The sequence below is a fragment of the Mastomys coucha genome, unplaced genomic scaffold (genome assembly GCF_008632895.1).
Source record: "Mastomys coucha isolate ucsf_1 unplaced genomic scaffold, UCSF_Mcou_1 pScaffold6, whole genome shotgun sequence".
In the NCBI taxonomy this organism is placed as follows: Eukaryota; Metazoa; Chordata; class Mammalia; order Rodentia; family Muridae; genus Mastomys; species Mastomys coucha.
The window spans coordinates 52,257,790-52,280,932 of NW_022196912.1; the positions used below are offsets into that span (position 1 = coordinate 52,257,790).

A 23,143-nucleotide genomic window follows, 5' to 3' on the forward strand; every position below is an offset into this window, starting at 1 on the left:
TTGTGTCCTGGATTTCCTGGATGTTTTGGGTTAGTAGCTTTTTGCTTTTTGCATTTTCTTTGACTGTTCTCTCATCATTGTCTATGTTATCTTCTGCCCCTGAGATTCTCTCTTCTATCTCTTGTATTCTGTTAGTGATGCTTGCATCTATGTTTCCTGACTTCTTACCTAAGCTTTCTAATTCCAGAGTTGTCTCTTTTTGTGATTTCTTTATTGTTTCGACTTCCATGTTTAGGTCCTGGATGGTTTTACTCAATTCCTTCACCTGTTTGTTTGTGTTTTCCTGCAATTCCTTAAGGGATTTTTGAGTTTGCTCTTTAAGTGCTTCTACTTGTTTACTTATGATCTCCTGTAATTCTTTATGGGATTTTTTTGTTTCCTCTTTAAGGGCTTGTACCTATTTACCTGTATTCTCCTGTATTTCTTTAAGGGAGTTATTCATGTCCTTCTTAAGTTCCTCTATCAGCATTGTGAGATATGATTTAAGATCCAATTCTTGCTTTTCCGGTGTTTTGGGATATCCAGGACTTGCTGCAGTGGGAGTACTAGGTTCTGATGAAGCCAAGTAGTCTTGGTTTCTGTTGGTAGGATTCATGCATTTGCCTTTCACCATCTTTTGCTTTTTGGTGTTAGATGTTCTTAGTGTCTCTGGCTAGAGCTTCTCCTGTCCCTGATGTCTTGCAAGTCCCCTGCGACTCGTGGGGCTTGTTCCTCCAAGCTGGCTGCTCTGGTCTTAGAAATTCACCAGAGAGTAAATGGCGGCTCTCGCCCGAATCTCTGGCTTAAGGTGTTCTCTGGAGGTAGGCCCTCCACTTGCAGGGAAGGGGCAGAGAAGGATGCTGATCCTCCTCAGTCACTTGGAAGGTGAGAGGATCCTGTTCCTGCCACCCTGCGGCTCCTCTGGGAGTCGTGGTGCCTGAGCCTCCCGGCTGGCTGCTCTGGTCTCAGAATCTCACCCGAGAGAAAATGGTGGATCTTGCCAGGGTCTCTGGCTTAAGGCGCTCTCTGGAGGTAGGCCCTCCACTTGCAGGAAAGGGGCAGAGAAGGACTCTGATCTTCCTCTGTCACTTGGAAGCTGAGAGGATCGTGTCCCTGCTGCCCTGTGGCTCCCCTCACATTTGCTGTTTTTTAAGACTGCCATCTTGTCAGATATTCACACAGTGATATCTGCTCATTCTGTACACCTATCTGTGTAGGAACCTAATTTGCATCCTTTACCAGAAAGATGTTTCTTTGATAGATATATTTTTTCTAGATAACAAGTCAATAGATACTGTGAAGTTTTTTTTTTTTTTTGTTCTGTTTTGTTTTTCTTGAGACAGGGTTTCTCTGTATAACCCTGGCTATCCTGGCTGTGTAGACCAGGCTGGCCTTGAACTCAGAAATCCGCCTGCCTCTGCCTCCCAAGTGCTGGGATTAAAGGCGTGTGCCACCTCTGCCTGGCAGATACTGTTTTTTAAACAAGTCTTCTGGGTTGTGTCTATTTATTAGAAAATTGAGACCAGTAACCTTCAAGAGCTATCACTGAATGTCATGGTTTCTTATTACCTGTTGATATTGTAATGTTAAATATTTACTTTTTCTGATTTGCATATTTCTGGGAAGAGTCACCAAGACTGGAGCAACTCTGTTTGTTTTTTTGAAACAGAGCTTCTCTGTGTAGCACTATCTGTCCTGGAACTCACTCTGTCCACTAGGTTGCCCTTGACCTCACAGAGATCTACCTCCTTCTGCCTCCCAGTGTTGGCATTAAAGGTGAGCAGTACTATGCCCAGCAGATCACATTCCTCTTATAAAGGAAACCATTTCAAGGGAGATGGCTCACAGGTCAGGGGTTTAGTCCACTATTACCATGGGTGTAGCATGTTGGCATGCAGGCAGACATGGTTCTGGAGAAGTTGCTGAGAGTTCTACATCTGGATTCCTGGGCAAGCAGCAAGTGGCAGTGAGCCACTAGGCCTGGCTTGAGCTTCCGAGACCTCAAAGCCTGCAACCAGTGCCAAAGTATCTCTAACAAAGCCACCTATTCCAACAGGGCCACACTTCCTAATAGAGCTGCTCCTTATGATCCTGTGGGGGCCATTTTCTTTGAAATCATCACAAGGTGGTAATGAAATCATCACAAATCATTACATGGCCCTGGCAAAGCCACTTACTTGGATCAGCAGTATAATTCTCAATCACTATGTTGTTATTTACCCAGGAAGTTTTGTATATTTCCTTCTTAGGGTGTTTTCTCTATGGTACCTGAAGAGAATCTTTAGCTGCAGTTTCTTGGGTTTCAGAAGTCTGGGATGCTCCTGCTTCTATGCCCATGGCTCATGTTGTGTCCAGTTCTTGTTGTGTCTCCTCCTTCAGTACTGATGTTGGGGAATAGGCAGAGCAATTCCGGGGTGGTAGTGGTAGTTTGTGGGTCCTCCTTCCTTTTTGATGAGGTTATAACCTGGTATATTCCCTTCACATTTGGCTATTATCTCAATCATGAATAAAGGTCACTGTTTATTTATTTATTTATTTATTTATTTATTTTTACATTGGCTATTACTGCTTAGTCTAGCCTATAAAGTACTTAAGTTTTTTTTTCTGAGTTAATCACAGTTGTTCTTTGTGCCTTCTTAGACTATATGACATAAATCCATCACAGCTTACAGTGGGTTAGTTATACATTCTGAGAGTGTGGCTGCATGAGCACTGACATCCATTCCTTTATGTAGTATCATAGAGACTATCCTAGCATTTGTCAAGGAGATGATCAAAATTCAATGTTAGACTTCTATCAAACGCAGCCTGCTGCTACACTATTGTGAAACAGAAATATTAAAAGTGAATCGTCTAAGTCAGGGTCATGTGTATCTGGCTTTCTTTGTCAGGTTGTTTCTTGCTAGATGATCTTCAGAATGTTCTTTCACTGTCCTTATACAAAAGCTATGACTGTAGGACACACCCCATTCTTTTTTTCTTTTCTTATTTTGTTTGTGTTCATGACTTCAATGGTGACGTATGTTCACAAATATATCATTTGAAAATATCAAACATGAGTTCATAAAATGTAAATCAGATATTAAAATTACTCAAGAAATATTTGGCTTAAGTGAAACAAGACTCAAAGGGCCTAAGACTGTGAGCTGATGTCATGCGCACAGAGACTTAAGATCAAGAGCTCTTGATTTTTCCTGGGAAGTGGGGAAAAGAGATTTTAAGATGAAGATGCAGTAATACCAATATCTGGATTCTAGACTAGATTATATAAAAATGATCTTGTAAAACCCTCACAATTCATATACTATGTCTAAAAAGCTTAGTAGGAATTCTAGTGTACTTGTCTGCATTTCCAGAGAATATCAATTAAATAGTGGACAGTGTATGATTTAGGGCTTAATTCTTCAGTATGTAGGAATGAGCCTTCCAAGCAGCAAATCAATGGCTAGCTGTTAAATTGTGTAAAAATAGGAAACACACTCATAAATAGAAGTTTAAATTTGAGAGTTAGAGAACATTCTTAAATATTAGTGAAATCATGTTTTCATTTCTTTGATAGAAAAATAATTTTACTCTAGTTATCTGTCACACAACTTTATCTCTGACAGAACCCACAGTTTATTGGTGTTAGCAGACATAGGAAGCTTTGTGAATTTACTCTTGCAAAAAACATAAAGTATCAAGTGGAATTTTAGTGTTCTAAGAACATAATTATAGCTTCAAAGGCATTAAGCCTAGTTTAGTTTGTGTCAGAAGGAAGTTGCTTATAGATATACAAGATCAGAATATGTGGTCTTTAAAATAGTTCACAATGTTTAGTATTTGAACATGTCAGCAAATAAAGTAATTTTTAAAAGTCTGGAAAACCATCAGCCATCGACACTTGATACTTTACATGTGAGGAAACTGTCCCAGGGAAGTAAATTGTTTCCAGAATGTTCCTCGACCCACAGTGGCTGCACCAGGAGCAGAATCAATCCAGTGTGCCGTTCAATATATACTTGTAACTTTGATGCTTTCATGAATGTGTTAAGTAATGGAAAAAGGTTAAAAATATGCATATATGCACATAGATGTATCCAATGTTCCTGACTAATAAAGAACAAATGTCAATTGGAAAATGGGGGCAGGGCCTTCTTTTTAAGTACAATGGCTTCTTATTTTAGCTTCAGAGTCTTGAGGCCTTTTCTGGATTTAAGTTCTAACATTCCGTGATCTTGTAAAATTTCCCAGCAGATCCCAGACATGGATCCTTTACTTTTTCCCTGTTTTTACTTTTCACCTTTTACTCACCTGCTTTTTTAGGGCATTTATATTGTTAACCCTGTCTTTCCTCGTCTGAAGTGATTCGTTTTTCAAGGTACAAATTCCTACTCGGCAAGCAAAGGACAGTGCTTTCCCTCTCAGTGTCTCTACCCTGGTGTTCGTTTCACAGTTCCTTTGCTCCAGGTCTCTAGATTACTTGTTCTTGTTTGTAGTGTTGCAGCTTGGGAGTCAGCCACTGGCCTGCTTCGGGGTAGCTACTAGTCCTGGTTCCACTACACTCTCAGTTGTATTGCCTTTGTAGCTGCGTAAACATTTCTGCATTTTCTTCTGAAATATTTCCTTTGTATTATGTGTTAAGTATTTACACTTTTCACTTCAGTTTATTGGCTTTCTCTTTCCTGCCTGCATACCACCTCAGCAGAAATGGAATTACATGTGCAAGTTTTACAAATTCTTGTCTTGTACTAATACAGTAAGTCTCAGGTATTTCCTGCCTAAGTCAATAATAAAACTAAGATAAATACTGGTTAAAGAATACCTTTGGAGCCTTTTACAACTATGGTAATAAAGGAATTAATTTCTCACACAAAGATGAGGAAGGCTGACATCATTCCTGTGAGGGGTGTTGAATAGAGAGAACCGGCTGTGTTGCTATAATTTTAGATCTTTGCTTATGGCTAAATGGTGAACGGAAAGCTCATGTTGTGGAGGAGAAACTGGCAAAGATTAACTGTGATGAACATATAGCTGATGAAGTACAGAGAAATGAATTCTCATAGAAACACCTTCCTCCTGTTAATCCCGTTAAAGGATAGGGCTATTTGTTTTTGGATACAACAGTGTCCTAATGGATTCTGCAAAGAGAATGGAATCTAGAGGACATTTTCTAATCTTTATAAATATGTTTTTCCTAATTAATCATGGATTTAGGACATGCTAATTATTTCTCCACTTTCAATAGGCTACTCAACTTGGTTCAGTGAGAAAAACAATTTGCATTTTTTTTTTTTTTTTTTTTTTGGCCAGTGTGATCCTAGTTAATCAGTTTGAAAATTGACATGTGAAATACATAAGGCCAAGGTAATAAAATTGGATTGCTTTGTTAAGGAGCTTATATTGATGTTAGCCCTAGGAAGAATTGGAAGACTGACCTTGTCACTCATTAAAATAAATACACTTGGTTCAGTGGCAGACTCATACTTAACATGTTAACTATTACCCTGGTACTTAGGAAGCTTATCAAACAGGTTGATTGGACTTACAGCTGCTCTCTAGATTCCTGCTTTCATAATTTAGTTGATAATTTAGGTTAAAACTACCAAAGGACTGAGGACAGTTAGTGTATATAATACGTTTTCCCCAGTAACATTCACTTCGGGTAAATGCTTTTCCACTCTTAATAAATGAATATATGACATAAAAATATGCTTGAGAGTTTCTCTACCTTGATACTTTTGTGCTACTATCTTCTATTTAAGTAATGAAATGAGATTTAATAAAACCCTACCTTAGTGGTTTTTTGCTTAACTATTATACCTTTTAAATACTATTAAAGTTATATATTATACTTATATAATAAAATATAATTTAAACAATATAAAAATATGGAACCTGAATTTGGATGCATTATTTAATTGCACTTATTATTTGAATTAATTTTTGTTTAGTTGAGGAAGTTAACTGTATTCTCAGGTGACTAACCTGGTAAGGGTTCTGGATCTGGAGTTAACGCTCCAGGTGATAGTACCTACCAGCTGCAGCCCACTTCATCCAGTCTAAGCTGATTAGTGTCTGTGACCTTCAGTTCAGACCTTTATCCATAATGAAGAATTATGCCCTTTATGCATCTCAGGGGATTTTACTTTAAAAACATTTTGTATTTCTAAATAGCACCATGTTGTAAAACCTTTTCGCGTCTTCATGCTCTCTAGTGTGTATATTTCAAATGTAGTTTGTCAGTGTTCCAGCTATGTTAAAGTATGAAACAGGCACAATGGCATGTCTGTTTCTTTTCTCTTCTTTTTCCTTTTCCTTTTCCTTCCCCTCTCCTTTTTCCTTTCCTTTCTTCTTTCCCCTGTTCTTATTTTTCGAGACAGGGTTTCTCTGTGTAGCCCTGGCTGTCCAGGAACTCACCCTGTAGACCAGGCTGGCCTTGAACTCACAGATACCTGAATACCTCTGCCACCCAAGTGCTGAGATTAAAGGTGTGCATCCCCATGCCTAATTGACTTGCAAATTTCAAGCTACTTTTGAGATCAAGAAGCCTTCTTCTGAGTTATTCTTCTTCTGTGTTTGACATTCTTATTCTCTCATTTTCACAGTGTAGTTTTTGTAAGCTAATCCTATATCTTTCCTTTGGACTTTACCTTCCTCTGCCTCTCTATTAAAAACAGTTGTAAAATTAATCATTTCTTCCTACCAGGCTCTTCTTGAATGCCTGTCCTGTGCCTCAGTTTTGTGAATGTCTTGCAGTTCTGTGTAAATTATAGGTAAAATCTAGTAGTCACTTCCAGCGAACTGTTCACTATTACATAATTAACCTTACATAAGTATATAAATCATGCTATAGATTTATATAGTATTTAACAAATATCTATGTGATAAACATTTTAAAGTGCTTGCATTTTGCTTTATAAAGTTATTCCTTTTAAAAGCCATCCTATTTGAAGGAGTTATGATATTTTATGCTAGGTAAGTTTTGTATTATTTTACTTCAGTAAAGTACAGATATATTTGTATTTATCTTTTAAAAATTTTAAATGAGGATTTTAAAATAAATAGTATAGTGACCATAGTAACTAAGGAAACTCTAGTTGCTAACAGCCCAAGAATTGCTGGTTTCTGTCCCTACTAAATAAGTGGTAGATAAGGAATCAATAAATATTTGAGAAAAAAATAGGTGCTAGGCAAAGTGACAGCACTTATAACTTCTAATGTTTACAGTATCTAGTGAGGTGTGTGTGATAATTTGACTGTTTAGCTTATTGAGGTCTGTTAAGGTTGCAGAGACTGGAGATAGAGCAGGGTCTAGCTCTGAGTGTCAGAGGAACATTATTTGTTCATGATAGAGTAACAAAGAGTGGCTGGAGCTGAAAAGAGCTGGTTGATGGATCTGTAGTGGAAGGACTACATATAAACAAAGAATGTTTGCAAATGTGGCTAAGAATCAAGGTTGGACTTCTAACTTGAAGCTCCACACCACAGTTCTGTTCAGTGAAAACTGATGTGACCACATGTACATTTGGTACTCTGAATGCAGCATAGAGAATGGATTAATCTAAGCAGAAAGGTCCCTTCATGCAGTAGTTCCCAGCTTTCCTAATGCTGTGACTCTTTGATATAGTTCGTCATGTTGTTCTGATGCCACAATTATAAAATAATTATAAAATTATTTCTTTTCTACTTCATAACTGTAATTTTGATACTTTGTGAACTGTAATGTAAGTATCTGATATGCATGATATCTTATATGTGATGCCTGTGGGGATCTTACCCACAGGTTGAGAACCATTGCCTTGATGGATTTAGTTTAGTTAGAAGAAACTGCTTAGTGATCCAAGAACTTATGACGGTGGTTTTTCTTCCATAGCAGCTAAGGTTTCATGGAGTTGGGCAGATAATAAGTCACAAACTTTTTTTAAGCATGGGAGATGCACACCTTCTTAGTTCTAGCATTTAGGAAGCAGAGACAGGTAGATCGCTGTGAGTTTGAGGCCAACCTGGTCTACATACAGAGTTCTAGGCCAGTCAGGGCTTCATAGTGAGACCCCTATTTTTAGTGTTTTTTTTTTCCCATCCAGTTGTTATCTTCCTCCTGATTTGTCCTCCAAATGTTCCTCATCCCATTCCTCCTCCTCCCCCATCTCCAAGAGGATGTCCCCATCCCTACTCCACCAGACCTCCCCACTCCCTGGGGCCTCAAGTCTCTCTAGGGTTAGGTGTATCCTCTCTCACTGAGGCCAGACCCAGCAGTCCTGTGCTGTATATGTGTCAGGAGCCTCATATCAGCCGGTATATGCAGCCTGGTTGGTGGCTCAGTGTCTGAGAGATCACTGGGGTTGGGGAGGGAGGTTAGTTGAGATTGCTGGATTTTTTATAGGATTGCCCTCCTGCTCAGCTTCTTCTAGCCTTTCCATAGTAATTCAACCACAGTGGTCCCTAGCTTCTGTCCATTGATTGGTATAAGTATCTGCATCTGACTCTTTCAGCTGCTTGATGGGCTTCTTTAAGGGCAGCCATGCTAGGCTCCTCTCTATAAGCACACCATAGCATCAGTAATAGTGTCAGGCCCTGGAGCTTCTTCTTGAGCTGGATCCTAATTGGGCTCTGTCACTGAACCTCCTTTCCCTCAGTCTCTTCTCCACTTTTGTCCCTTCAGTTCTTTTAGACAGGAATAATTCTCAGTCAGAATTTTTGACTGTGGGTTGACAACCCCATCCCTCACTTGATGCCCTGTCTTTCTACTGGAGGTGGACTCTACAAGTTCCCTTTCCCCACTATGGGGCATTACATCTAAGGCCCCTCCCTTTGAGTCCTGAGCATTTCTCACCTCCCAGGTCTCTGGTATACTCCCCAATAACCCCTTTTCCCTCCCTATCTCCTCTCCCACACAGGCCCCTCTCACTTTTTACCTGCCTTGCCTACATGATTTCTTCTCCCTCTCAAAAGGGATTGAGGCATACTCACTTGGGCCCTTTGGCCTTGTTAAGCTTCGTGAGTTCTGTGGATTGTATCCTGTGAATTCTGTACTTTTTTGGCTAATATCCACTTATTAGTGAGTACATACCATTCATGTCCTTTTGGAGACCCCATCTTAAGAAATAAAACAATAACAAATAACAAAAGAAATACTTGAGAAAACAAGGAAATAAAGATTGGTGTTTTAATAAGTGGGAGAGAGGTATAGCTCTTGATTTTAAGTTCCGTGAAATTGTGAACTGATAACAAATTAAAGATCATTCTAGAAGAATCTTTTTGTTCTGAAGGTTATGTGTGCAGGCAATAATCTCAGTATTTTTGTCACAGTGTACTTAGGAAGATTTCCCATGATGGCAAGTTTGATTATTCCATTAATATTTGAATTTTAATGTTTTAAATCTTACATTTCATATAATTTCACTACATAGAGTATATACATGCATTATTTACATGTAAATATAATTTAATATGTCAATGTCTTTATCAAGTCTTGCACAGTTTCTGAGTTATGGGCTATGGTCCTTGAACTATTTCTTTTGAAATATTTTATATCTTGAAAACTAAAACAGGAGAAGACCAGCCAACAAAACAAAAACCCAAAGCAACCATGGACTTTGGACTGAGTCTCTAGCAGAGACAAGAAAATGGTCAGAATATTACCAAACCCAAGTGCTGTTCCTTCAGGATAAGAATATGAAGTGACCTAAAAATAGATCACTGATGCAGTTTTCTCAGACTCTGAATTACTCTTATTGAATGTATGGAAAAAGGTTAGAGGTAGAGCAAAGAACCGCTGTATACGAACATGCTTAGACTAGAATGCTGTTTGCAATAATTTCATGTGTGATCCCTTAGAAAAGCAGATGTAATTCAAATTTCCAGGCACCAGAGGTTTATTTTATAGGATTCTGAAACTAAGACTTATTTTTGAGTCACTGCTGAGGTGAAGCACAAGTTTTAGCATGATGTCTCCCCCATCCTCCACTCACGCATCCTTACTGGAGACCTTTGTGAATGGCAGCACCTAACACATACACATCATTGAGTCCTTCAAACTGAATACTCCTCTAGAATCTTCAGAGAGAGCCCTGAAGAGCACCACTGGCTACCTTATTCAGTGTGTGTATGATTATGACTGAGTTCTCAGCATGAAGAAACAACACAGTCTAATGGAACTTTTGTGTTTCTTGCTCTTCAGATTTGGAGGAGATGGAATTATCACTCCATTTGTAACTGTCAGAACCCTCCTAATAAATGTTACCTGCTAATGCATATTATTAATGTAATTATGTCAACATTAGTCATAGCAGACACTTATTGATGGTTGCAGAAATGAGTCACCATTCTCTTTTAAAAATAAATGATCCCCCTTAATCCTGACAGCAGTTGTGAGGGTTGATTGTCATAAATACCATTATCCCCAGTTCAGCAGTAAGCTTCATACGCAATCTGCCTTACCACGTAAGATGCCTGAGTAATGTCAATACTTGTTCTTTTTGAGTAATTGAAACATATATCATTAGAAGAAAATTGGATCTTAAAAATAATTTAATAGAAGATTCTCATTCTAGTACATTCCCAAACAAGAAGTAACTGAAATCCTTTGTCTGAAATTAACCCTTTATATGAGGAGTTGGTAGGTCATGCCTGTCTAGGGTAAGGCTATCTTGGGCTCTGCAAACCATAGGAGCTCTTACTGTAGAGCAGGGTAGCTGTACCCAGTGTGCACTGCAGCTTCTATTGGAATAGCTTTCAAAGGCTCATGTTGTAAAAGCTGGTTAACTTATCATGGACTTGTTGGGCCAGTTGCAAGAAGTTAGGCTATTGGTGTGTACCCTTGCTTGTTCTCAGACACAGAAGGTTGGACTCAGTTACTTTTGCACTAAATTTCCTAAACCCACATGCCAGAAGCATCTTCTCCCTTATAAGCAAGGTCCTTTTGTTGGGTTTTTACTCTCAGGATGATAGAAAAATAATGCCAGCAATTGGTAGTATGGGGCAGTGTGTGTGTGTGTGTGTGTGTGTGTGTGTGTGTGTGTGTGTGTGTGTGTGTGGTGTAGCTATTGATGCCATTCAGAAACTTTTGGAAATGTTTCATGAGGGTTTGGAACAGTTTGAATTCATGGGTTAAACAGAGCTTAGAATTTGTCAGGAGAGCTTAGTAGACCATTCCTGTGAGGGCTATGATGTGACAGCAATGAGTGCCCTAGAGGCAGTGCTCAAAATGTATGAGATAGGAAGATGGACTCAACTGGGAATCAAACTTTAGGCCAGTCTTGTTCCACAGCAACAAGGGATGTGAATGCATTTCTGCCCATGCCCTATGCCTTGAGATTTTGTGTGTGCCTGAGTTGTAAATGGATGGGATAAAAACCACACACAAGGACCTTGCTCACTTGATTTTGGCATAAAGCTTTTGATAGGAGTGATACCTACAACCATTTAAGTGACTGCACAATATAAAAAGATGATGTGGATTGTGGCATCAATCAAAAACTCAAACTGAAGGAAGCTCAAATTTTGAATTCTTCTTGTGATTTAAGTTGCCAATATTTGTTATGTTTTCTATATTCTTCCTGATAATGACAAATCAAAAACATATAATTTTAGATTTATTATTTATTTTATTTGTGTAAATGTTTTCAATCTATATATTTCTCTCTCTCTCTATCTATCTATCTATATATATTTCAATCTATATATGCCATATTTATGCCTTGTGTCCATGGAAGTCAGAAGATGACACTGGATTCCCTGGAAATACAGTTACAGTTGGTTGCAGGTCAGTGTTGGTGCTGGGAACCCAACCTAGATCTTCTGGGAGAAAGTGCTGTTAACAATTGAACTATCCTTCAATCTCTAAGATATGTTTTCAATATGTATAGGTGTCTTAGTGTTTTCATTGCTGAGAAGAGACACCATGATCAAGGAAACTGTTACAAGAGACACCATTTAATTGGGGCTGGCTTACTAGTTCAGATTGTCATCATGGCAGGAAGCATGGCAGTATCCAGGAAGACATGGTGCTGGAGAAGAGCCTAACAATTATATATCTTCTGAAGACAGTCAGGGGAAGACTGTATCCAGGCAGATAGGAGGAGCCAGTGCATTATGTCTCCACTAGAGCACAACTATCCTACCAGAGCAGGCCCTGAATACTTCAACAAAGCTGAAGCATAAGTACAAGATCCTAAAACCGTCTGTATGAATAAAGATTACAGAGGAAATGGATAAATCCCTTAAAGAAATCCAGGAAAACACAAATGAACAGTGGAAGGAAATGAACAAAACAGGTCAAGGCCTGAAGATGGAAATAGAATCAATAAAGAAAACATAACCTGATAGAATTCTGGAAATGAAGAATATTGCAATTTGGACTGGAACTACAGAGGCAAGCTTCATAAGCAAAATACAAGAGATGGAAGAGAGAATCTTCCATTGATTCTACTGAAGACATATGACAGAAGAAATGGATATATCAGTCAGAGAAAATGTGAAATTTACTGACACAGATTTCCAGGAAATGTGGGTGTGGCTGTTTCAATAAGTATGGCTCTGATAGATTAATGTGTTTGTATGATTAGCCATAGGGATTGTCATTATTAGGAGGTCTTGTTGGAGGAAGTATGCCTCTTTGTGTGTAGGCTTTGAAGATTCCTATGCCCAAGCTCTGTCCAGTAAGGATTTCAGCCTCCTCCTGGCTGCCTTCACATCAAGATGTAGAACTCTCAGCTCCTTCAACACGATGTTTGCTTGCCAAGCTTGCCACCATAATGGACTAAACCTCTGAAACTGTAAGCCAGCCCCAATCAAATGTTTACCTTTAAAGGGTTGCCTTGGTAATAGTGTCTTTTCCCAAAATGGAAACTTTAACTTTCTTTTGTTGAAATTCTAACTTTATTTAACTTTTATTTCTTTTATTGCTCTTGTTTCTATATGGTTCTTTGAGAAAAATCAACAAGATAAGCAAATCCTTGTCCAAACGAAAAGGCAGAGAGGGGAGATTGAAATTAACAAAATCAGCAAGGAAAAGAAAATATAACAGACACTGAGGAAATCTAGAGTCATGAGGACATATTTTAAAAACCTGTATTCCAGCAAATTGAAAAATCTAAAAGAAATGGTAATTTTCTCAATAGATAGCACTTACCAAAGTTAAATCAATTTCAGATAAACAATTAAATCAACCTATAACCTTTAGTGAAGTGAAGCAATCAATAAAAAGTCTCCTAGCCAAAAAACCCAGGGCCGGATGGTTTAGCACAAAATTCTACCAGATATTTCAAAGAAGAACTAATACTAATACTCTTCAAATTATTTCATGAACTAGAAACAGAATGAACATTATCCAATTCATTTTAAGAATCCACAATTAACCTGATAGTCAAATCACATAAAGACTAAACAAAGAATGGCAGACCAATTTTTTATGAACATATATTTAAAAACAATCAAAAATACTTGCAAACTGAATCTAAGAACACATCAAAAATATCCTCCACAGATCAAGTAGGCTTCATCACAGAGATGTCCCTATGGTTCAACATATGAAACAACATAAAAACAAACCTAAAGATAAAAACTACATAATTATTACATTAGATTCAGAAAATGCCTTTGAGAAAAATCTAATGCTGCTTCTTGATAAAAGTCTTGGAGAGATTAGGGATACAATAGACCTAAATACAATAAAGGACACTTGCAGCAAGCCCATAGCCAACATGAACTTAAATAGAAACAAACCAATTCCACTAAAATTTTTTAATAATTTATTTTTATTGAAATCGAATACTTCATATTACAGTAAAGTTGACTAAAAATGGAGAGAAAAAAACAATTTTTAAAAATACACTCAATGTGAAATCAAATAAGCTAGCAAAATCAGGCATAAACCAAGAAATTCTGTGGGGTACTTTGCTTTTGGGTATGTAAATACCATTTATCTACAACTCTATATTGTGAGAAGTCATTGAACACATCAAGAAAGAATCCACAGCCAGTGGACTGGGCCTGCCCTTCCATCCTGGGATGCTACTCTGGCACACCCCACACACAACACTGGCCCACTGTGTCTCATGGTGTCTGTAAGTCACCCTGTACAAATTATGGTTTCTTATAGGTCAAATGGGTGATAAACATTTACCCCCTTAAAAAAAAAAAGCAAAAAGCACAGTAAAGCTGGCATTATGAGAACCTGAAGAGATAAGACCTATAGCCCAAACCTAAAGTGCAGCTCCTCACCAAGAGCCTCTACTCCATTGGGTACACATACACCCACCTCTGGGTGAGCTGCTGGGACTCACCAGCTGGCAAAAACAACACCCAGAGGGATTTGTGCAAAGAGCTGCAACTACAGAGATGAAATAGGGCATGGAGCAGGCGGGTCTTCCCAAACCTAGGCCCTTGGGGACCTGTGCATGTGTGTGTGCCCTTACAAAATGCAAAGTGAAGAATAGAATACTGCAGCTCATTAAAGCATGCATCAAATCAGGAACAAATCCAGATTTTCCTCTCTCATTCTATGACAAGGACACTTGCTCAGTTATGTTCACTGCTGTTCTATTCATAATAGCCAGGAACTGGAAACAAACTAGATGTCTGTCAATAAAAGAATGGATAAAGAAAATGTAGTACATTTACCCAATGGAGTATTACTCAGCTCTTAAAAAACAACATCATGAAATTTGCAGGCAAATGGATGGAATTAGGAAATAAAAAGCATCCTGAGTGAGGTAACCCAAAAAGATAAATATGATATGTATTCACTTAGGTGTGGAACTAGCTATCAAATGAGTAATAATCAACCTACATTTCATAGACCCATAGAGGTTGGCTATAAACGAAGTGATGGGAGAATGATGATATGGATCTTTTTGGGAGGGGGAAATAGATTTTATAGTGGATTGGGGCCATGTGGGGTCAGGAATGAGAGAATCTGGTGCGGATGCGTTGAGGCTCATATGGTTGAGGAATGCTATGTGGGGAGAGACAGCTTGAATTGAGAAGCAATTTGAGCAAAGAAAAAACCATAATAATATGAAACAAGATGACAGTAGTAACTCAGCTTATCCATGGTAACCTTGAATTAAATAATTGTCAATGAACATGGTATTGATCATAATGAAGGAGGCATTTACGTACTTGTGAATACATTTATAGTCTACATTAGAGCATTGGAGTTTATAAAGTAAGTATGAATGGATCTGACAGAAAACAGGAAGTGCAGTGAAGTATTAGGAAATTTAATATCTTCTGCATGTCAAGCAGTGGACGGCTCATGTGGAAAAACACCAGTCTATTGTTCCCTAGATCGAATGAACATACATACTGAGTCAGCCCTCCAACCATCAAAGAGCACGTGTTCTTCTCACATTGCGCCCAGGGTGTTTCCATTATAGATGACAAAAGCCTACAGAATGCCTTTAAAATTATTGAAGTTTTAAACAATGATTGTTAACTTAATTATAATGATTCCGTTTACTTGATGCATTTACCTACACATCAAATGAATGCTTGCAGAGGCTTCATAGTATTGCTCATATATACTCTGTACCTACATTTAGAGGTTTCTGGGTCTTTGAACACATTATCTTTTCTCACTATAATCAAGATACTTTATCTTCTGAAAAGCCCATTTAATGTTTTCCATTTTAAATGATATTAACTCAGCAAATACATTAGAAATCATTTACAAATATAGATATACATGGATATTTTTCTACAAGTTCAAGGTAGTGTGTAGTGGACTTTGTAGTTGATCACAGAAATAAATGCAGCTTCTTTGATGAATGAGTGAACTTCAAAAAATTAATGTGCTTACAGAAATAACATAATATATGTCTAGATCACCTACAGACATCTTTTAAGTTTCATTATATAAAACAAAATTTGGCAAATCACAAAAATATGCAAATTGTTCCAATTTCAGATGCTTTGACATGAGAATTTTAAACTTTCTATGACTGGAGAGGATTGCTATTAACTCAGTAGAAACCCTTCGTTGAGTTTTGGATTTTTTTTGTCTTTTTTTATTTTTTTGTACCAGTGTGCCATCGATACTGAAGTGCCATGCTCTCAATGTTGGCTACGTGTTTCTGACCAGACATGTATTTGCATAAGGACAAATGACTGGAGCTCTACAGAGGAGCTCAGCTGTAATGTCTGAGTGAAGCTATATTACATACATTTTCACTTAGTGATATTTCCATTTTCTAAGGCAAGTTTTCCAAGGCCTTACTCTCTGAAAGAGGAGGAAATTTGAATACATATAGAATAAGAAACTCTTGAAGACTCACAGCCTTGTAACTTCTGACTTTGGCAGTTTATAGTCTCTGATAATTTTCTCTAGAGAAAAAGTTAAGTAAATGTTAATGCTATCTATGTATAAGATGCCTCATATCAATCACTAGTATTGCTTTTAACTTCCATTTCTAATTTTTACTCCAGATGTTCCAGCTGTGTTGATAATTACTGTAGTTGTGTATAATGTATAAGATCATTTTTTGGTTGAATCAATGGCAAAGTTATATTCTGTAAAAAAATGATTGTGTGTGAGAGAGATGACTCAGTGACTAAAACCACTGACTGCTTTTTTAGAGGATCCACGTTTTATTCCTAGCACTCACACGGTGGCATTCACCCATATATAATTCCAGTTGTAGAGGATCTAATGGCCATTCAGGCTTCTGTGGGTACTGTATGCACATGGTACACAGAAATACATGCAGGGAAAACACCCATCCACAATACTAATTTAAAAAAATTCAAAATCTAATTCAAAATATCCCCCCTATGTGTATGCGGTAGGTGTATGTGTGTGTGTCTGTGTGTGCATGCATGCACACACTTGTGGACATGCACATGCAACTGCCTATTGTGATGAGAAGCGGGAATTGGATCATCTAGTACAAAAGTTACAGGCTACTGTAAGCTGTTCACTGTGGGTGCTGGGAACTGAACTCCAGTCCTAGAGACATATTCTTATAAGGCAGACCACTTTATGAAATAATTGAAAGGAAAATTCATCTTATGAATTTTAGTAAAAGCTTTTAACTTTTTTCCTGACTGTTTAGAATACAATGCTTTGGTTCTGTTACTTTGACCTTTCAAATAAAGATAGAAAAAAACAGCATGTATTCCAGAATAACATTAAGACTTTTATAAAACACTTATTCTTAAAATTGTTTAAATCAAAAGAAAATTTGAAATTCTGTGTAGTTGACATTCTCATTAAAATATTTTTCTTATTTACTGTTTTGCCTTATTTTTTTGTTGGAAGCTATTATTTTCCCAGTCTGCTAGGCTTGGTGGTGGCTTGGAAAGATTTAAAAAAGAAGTTGGTAAGCATTTGGTCTGGGTTTCCCTGATAGCTCATAATTTAATTTGTATCCATTTATCACAATGCTGTCTTGATCTTCATGAAGACCTTGAGGCTCATTCTTAGTGAGTCAGCTCAGTGTAAGGTACTTGATCTTTGTTTTTTATGTTTGGTTTTGAAGTTCATTAAATTAAAATAATTTTATTAATAGATTTCATATAATTTTTAAATAGTTGAAGCAAGTTAAAAGTTCTTGAAGATCTCTTCTGATCCTGGAGATAAGCCCCACTTTGATCTGTTTAGTAGCTGACTGATGCTACCAGCTGTTGGATGGATCCCATGCACTCTTGAAAAGTCATGCTTTGGCTATGCTGAGTCTAATTTACCCATTTACTTTTTTTGTACACATGTGGATCATTTTATAGTATCTATTGTGTCAAAATCACTGGTCTGAGTCTGTTTTCTTCTAAGTCATTTATTTGATAATTACCAGTACTTTTTTCCTGACCACCCTTCCTTCCACATTTGTTGTCTTTGAGCAATGTGTTATTTGGATACATTTAAGCTCCAGAAATTAAGTTTTGTCTTAGTCAAATAAACAGTCTCTTTCCTCTCATACCACAAATCTTGACTTCTTTCTCTAGCTTTCCTGGAAACATGAACAATGGAATTAAGAGTGGCTAATTGGAGTTTTATTATACTTAATATTTAGTTATGCTCCTCTAACAAATGTACCTGTCCTTAGAGATGAATGAAAATCACATTTTAAATTATTAAAAATTAATTGGAATTCATCTGGGACCAGTAATGTATCAGCAGGTCACTCAAGAAATTTAAAGCATGTGTGGGATTGAGTGTAGGAGACAGGAAGCACAGATGGGCTTGTGCAAACACTGGGATCCAGAGCCCTTGCCACCCATGGAGCTGTCCAAGGTTAAGTACATAAGCCATTTGCTAGTTCACTCATTAATTATGGGTGACATGTTAGCCGGTACAATTTTACAGTGTCTACATGATACTGGTACTTATGTAGGTCTAAAAGTCAAATTGTATTTTGAAGCCTTCAACATCATACAACAGTGGTCTTTCAGCAAGTGGTTCAATATCAAGGTGTACATTCTGTGACAGCATTGCTGAAGAGGATTTTATATCCCATAGTCAACCCTTTGACTTTAAGTTCTATCCATGAGTAAATTTTTTTTTGCAGTTGTTTGATGTTTGGTAAATTAGCTTGCTTTTTCTTTGCTAGCCTATTACCAGCAATTCCAGTCCACTTAAATATTGTAGACTCATTGGAAGGAGACTTTGAAGAGTTGGTTTGATCAATGATATAAAAGAGTCTCTTCAATTCATCCATTTTAAGATGGCCAGCGAACTATGCTTTACAGGACTTCTAAATGGGGACCAACATCTCTTGCTCTAGGTAGTGGGCATTGAGGGCCTGTGTACCAAGCACAGATTTACAGGCTACACTACACTGGTGAGAAGGCTACCATTTATAGTATTTTCACACTTCTGGCCAGGTTCCAGATCGCTAAAAACAACTGGAGTTGTTTTTACCCTAATCAGCATTGATATGACTCATAAGACAGTGGAAATCCTACCTTTGTGAGTTTTCAGAGAAGCAGAGCCGAAAGCTCCAGAGTCACATCCTCTCACTGTCTGCCTGACAGCTGATTGCCTCATTGGAAAGCCCAGCATGTACTGTTTTCTTGAAAAACATTTCCCTTTTTTTAAATTTTAGATTCTTTGTGGCATATCCTTTTATTTATTTCCTTTGCATAGAACTGTACTTATATCATTTAGATTTCAAAAGGAAATAGCTATATGTACATATTTTCAATTAACTATGTTTAATGACAACTTCTTCAACATTGTTGTTGAACATCTATTGAACAAGTGTATACTAAAAATCATTGTATAAGTCTCTTTAAAATAAGCATTATAGGATTTGGGACATAACTCAAAAGTTGTATGCATGCTAGGTTTAATCTCCAGCAATAAAAGAAAAATAAAGAGTTTTATATAGATACTTTTACCTGAAAAAATGTATCATTAGCATGGAAAAACTCATTCCTTTATGGTATAGCAGGGACATAATAGAATATATGTTCCTATGAAATCTAGGGAAGAACAGGACAGAGGGCTTTGTCCATATAGGAGGGTGAGGGAAACTATGCTTTAAATGTTTCTTGTTAGTAAGCCTGTATAATACAGAAATTTATAGTACTGAGAAAATATTTTAAATTAGGTATTTCAGAAGAGCACACGTGTTTCTTAGTGCTCTTTGTATCATTTATGCCATTGCTTCTCAGCCTCCCTAATGTTGCAACCCTGTAATACTATTCATGTTGTCATGACCTTAGCAATAGCATTATTTTGTTGCTACTTCATATCTGTAATCTTGCTACTGTTATGATTCATCATCTAAATGCCTGTGTTTTTCAATGGTCTTAGGTGACCCTGAGAAAGGGACCTTTAACCATTGCAGGGGTCACCACCCACAGATTGAGAACCGATAATTTATGTTTCCACTTAACAAATTATCTTGAAGGATCACTCTGAGATCCCTTAAATTTTCATTAAATTTTTATTATTTGAATATATTAATTATTTGGGAATTTCACACAATGTACCCTGATCACTTTGCTTCCCATTCTTCACAGGTCCATTCTCCAACCCTTGTACCCTCCCCACAAAAAGAAAAAAAATTCACCAAACTTGATTTGTGTTACTCATATACTCATTGGAGCATGATCAAATTCCCAGTGGCCAACCCTTAATGCCATGTTTTCCTAAATACTGATATTTAAATATTAATATTTAAATATTAAATATAATATTAATATTAAATATTGCTAAAAATGATGTTCCATAGAAAAATGCTCTGAGTTTATTATAGATATAGACAATTACTTATTAGAGATGTCAGGTACTCTAAAATACTGTAAATTTTAGTTCCTTTAAATTTTATTGTTTTATAGGCTAAGAAAAATAGATTATTAGTTAAACTTAGTGGAGTCATATTTTTATATAATTGGTATGTTTTTCAGCAGAATGGTAGCATATTTTTCAATATTGTATTTCCAGTGAGTATTTACCTCACATTTAAAAGAGAGGAGTGATTTACTTACTAAGTGTGTATTACCTAAAAGACATTGGAAATTATTAACATGTATTAACAAAATTAATTGAGTATCATGTTATGTTTTGAGCTTTACTTTTCTCAAGAGGAAGGCTGAAGAGAACAGTGTTGTTCTTGCCTTTTCAGGTGTATTGCTTTGACTTCACCTTAGTACCGCTCGCTCAGAAGATGGAAAGCCTGATGTGGATTAGGGCGTTAGCAAAGGAAGTGAAAGTAAGGAATATTCTATTAAGTGGAGTCCTCCTAAATTACTCACAGGTATGTACTTTTTTAATATTTACAAAATGTATGTTTTCATAATTCTAATAGTAGGAAAGTAATTTTGATAAAGTAAATGGATGATGACAATGTTGAATAAAATGGTGACTAGAAAATTATTCATCTGGTGCTCCAGAGAGGGTTCAGGAGGGAAAGCTTTTATACATAAGATTAAGAAGCTGAGATTGAATCACAAGAACCCATGTTGGAGCTGATGCTATAGAGCGGCTCAGTAATCACAATGGTCTTAAAGAGAAAGGACATGGAGACAGGAGAGTCTACAACAATATTTATGCCAGCTGGCCTGGCACACACAGTGTGGACAGGCAATGTAAATGGAAGGACTAACACTTGAAGTTGTTCTTGGATCTCCACTTGTGTGCTGTACTCAGGAGAACATGCATACACTCCCATATATGCACTCGTATACACATGGTTTTACTCATCTTATGGGCTGTAATGTGTTTCACACATTACATAAATGAAATAAAATTAAAATAAAAAATGAAAATAAAAGTCAAAACTAATGTTTTAGAGAAAAGAAGGAAGCAGTGCATTTTGACCAGCTGTGGATCTCTGTAACATTGTCCGTCAATTACAAACAGAAACGTCTGTAGTGAGTGTAAGAGATACACTTATCTGGGGTAACAAGAAAGGAAAACTATTTACAATACAGTTCAAGATTGTATTCATTGAAGAGAACGACAATAGTAGGCTGTCTTCTAGGATCTATGACTGCTCCAGCCACAGAGAATTGACTACATTTAGTGTCAGACATAAATTTCCTCCTATTGAGCAGGCATTCAACCCAAACAGACAGCAGGCATATTCAGCCACAATTAATATATCTATAATGTAATTCTTATACCTATGGTTCAGGGAAATTCCTGGAAGATGGGAAAAAAATATTCAAGAGCCATAGGACCAGGGTACTTACTGCTGCTAGATAGTGTCTTCTAGACATGGCAGGAAAGCTGCACCCGTGAAATTTCAATCATATAGTTGCCTAAACAAGACCTGCATAAGGGTAACAGCACTTGACATAGCAGCCTGATTGGATGGAATTTCACAAGGTCCCACCCTTACATAAAGTGCTCCACGTAATCATTGGCTGTTAAGAATGGGCAATTCATTTTTCTCTGGGCATGAACTCCCTGATAGGTTATCTAATAATAAATAATCAGCCCTAAACATATTACATATGAGCAACACTGAATGGCCTCAGTAGGTTATGTCCTCAGTAGATTTTGTGTGTCCTTGTTAGATATATATGCATATCCATGTTTATCTAACAATAATTAAAGAAGCAGTGACTAATTTGAGAGGGGGTGGAGGTAGAGGAGGAGCTGGAGAGGAGAAAAGAACAGGCGAAAATGATGTAAATATAATGTTCACGTATGAAATTCCCCCCTCCAGAAAATTAAGGAAACAAACCCCTAAAATAAAGTAGTAAGTTGGCAAATACCAACTATTAGGTAGTTCACATAAGGCTGCCAGATTCAGTAATCAAGAATACTTCACATACATGTGTAACTATGTTCCAAATTGGAATTTAAACTTCAGATTTAACTGAGCTCTTCTATGTTATGGGAAATCCTGTGAAATTATGTCCCATGCCCTGTGGCAAATCTGAAATTGCTTAATTTTGTGTCATTTTCATAATATTGCTATTCAAGTGCTTCCTACCGGCACATGGTATTTAAGCACTTAAAAGTGTCTGGCATCTAGCATCTGATAGAGCACAGCACTTAACTAGAGGAGAGCATTTGCTAAGGTGCTAGTAGCAGCAAGTTAGTTAAATGGAAGGCAAAATGCTTTACTCCTAATCATTCTTTGTACAAAGGAATGGGATTTCAAACAGCTTTTTGAGAATCTCATAGAAAATGGAATTGCCTTTTTTGTAATACATAGATGTCTTTAGACTTCTGGCTACTTTATAGTTTTATCTTTGAGGTCTTATGGAGATGGTTTAGTAAGTCTGACAATTGCTTTTGGAGTCGTTTGGAATAAATTTGGTACATTACTGGCTTTCTAGGTAATCACGGATATTTAAACTGACATATGGGTAGAACATAGAGTGAGAGCTCTATGTTTAAAAGACCTAGCAGAGGGCCTAAGTTGGGTTTTCAACATCCATGTTGGGCAGGTTACAGCCACCTATAATGCCAGATCCAAGGGATCTGAACCCTTTTTCTGATATATGCACACACCTTCACACATGTGTGCATGTATACACACATATTTGTGTGCAAATGTAAAATATAAATAAAATATCTTAAAGTATATAAGTGTAAGCAATCAGCAAAAGAATGTATTTTTGCAAACTGCAATTTGTCAAATTATCGAAGCTATGTCATTAGCTTGCAGGTTTATGTTTTAAATAGGTAAATTTTAATTTAATATAATGATCATTATAAATACAGGCCTAGTGGGCATTTGCAATACTACATGGAAGTGGAAGGTAGGACGATAACTTGAGC

The 23,143-nt window shown here is 37.1% G+C and overlaps 1 protein-coding gene across 1 annotated transcript in view; it reads left to right on the top strand.

The window, feature by feature from the left end:
• The window catches only part of Crppa (CDP-L-ribitol pyrophosphorylase A), a 288,105-nt gene that overhangs the window by 138,896 nt on the left and 126,066 nt on the right, over positions 1-23,143 (top strand). Inside the window, exon 9 of the mRNA XM_031355623.1 lies at positions 20,532-20,663. Coding sequence (XP_031211483.1) covers positions 20,532-20,663 — 132 coding nt within the window. The remainder of the gene's footprint in view (positions 1-20,531; positions 20,664-23,143) is intronic.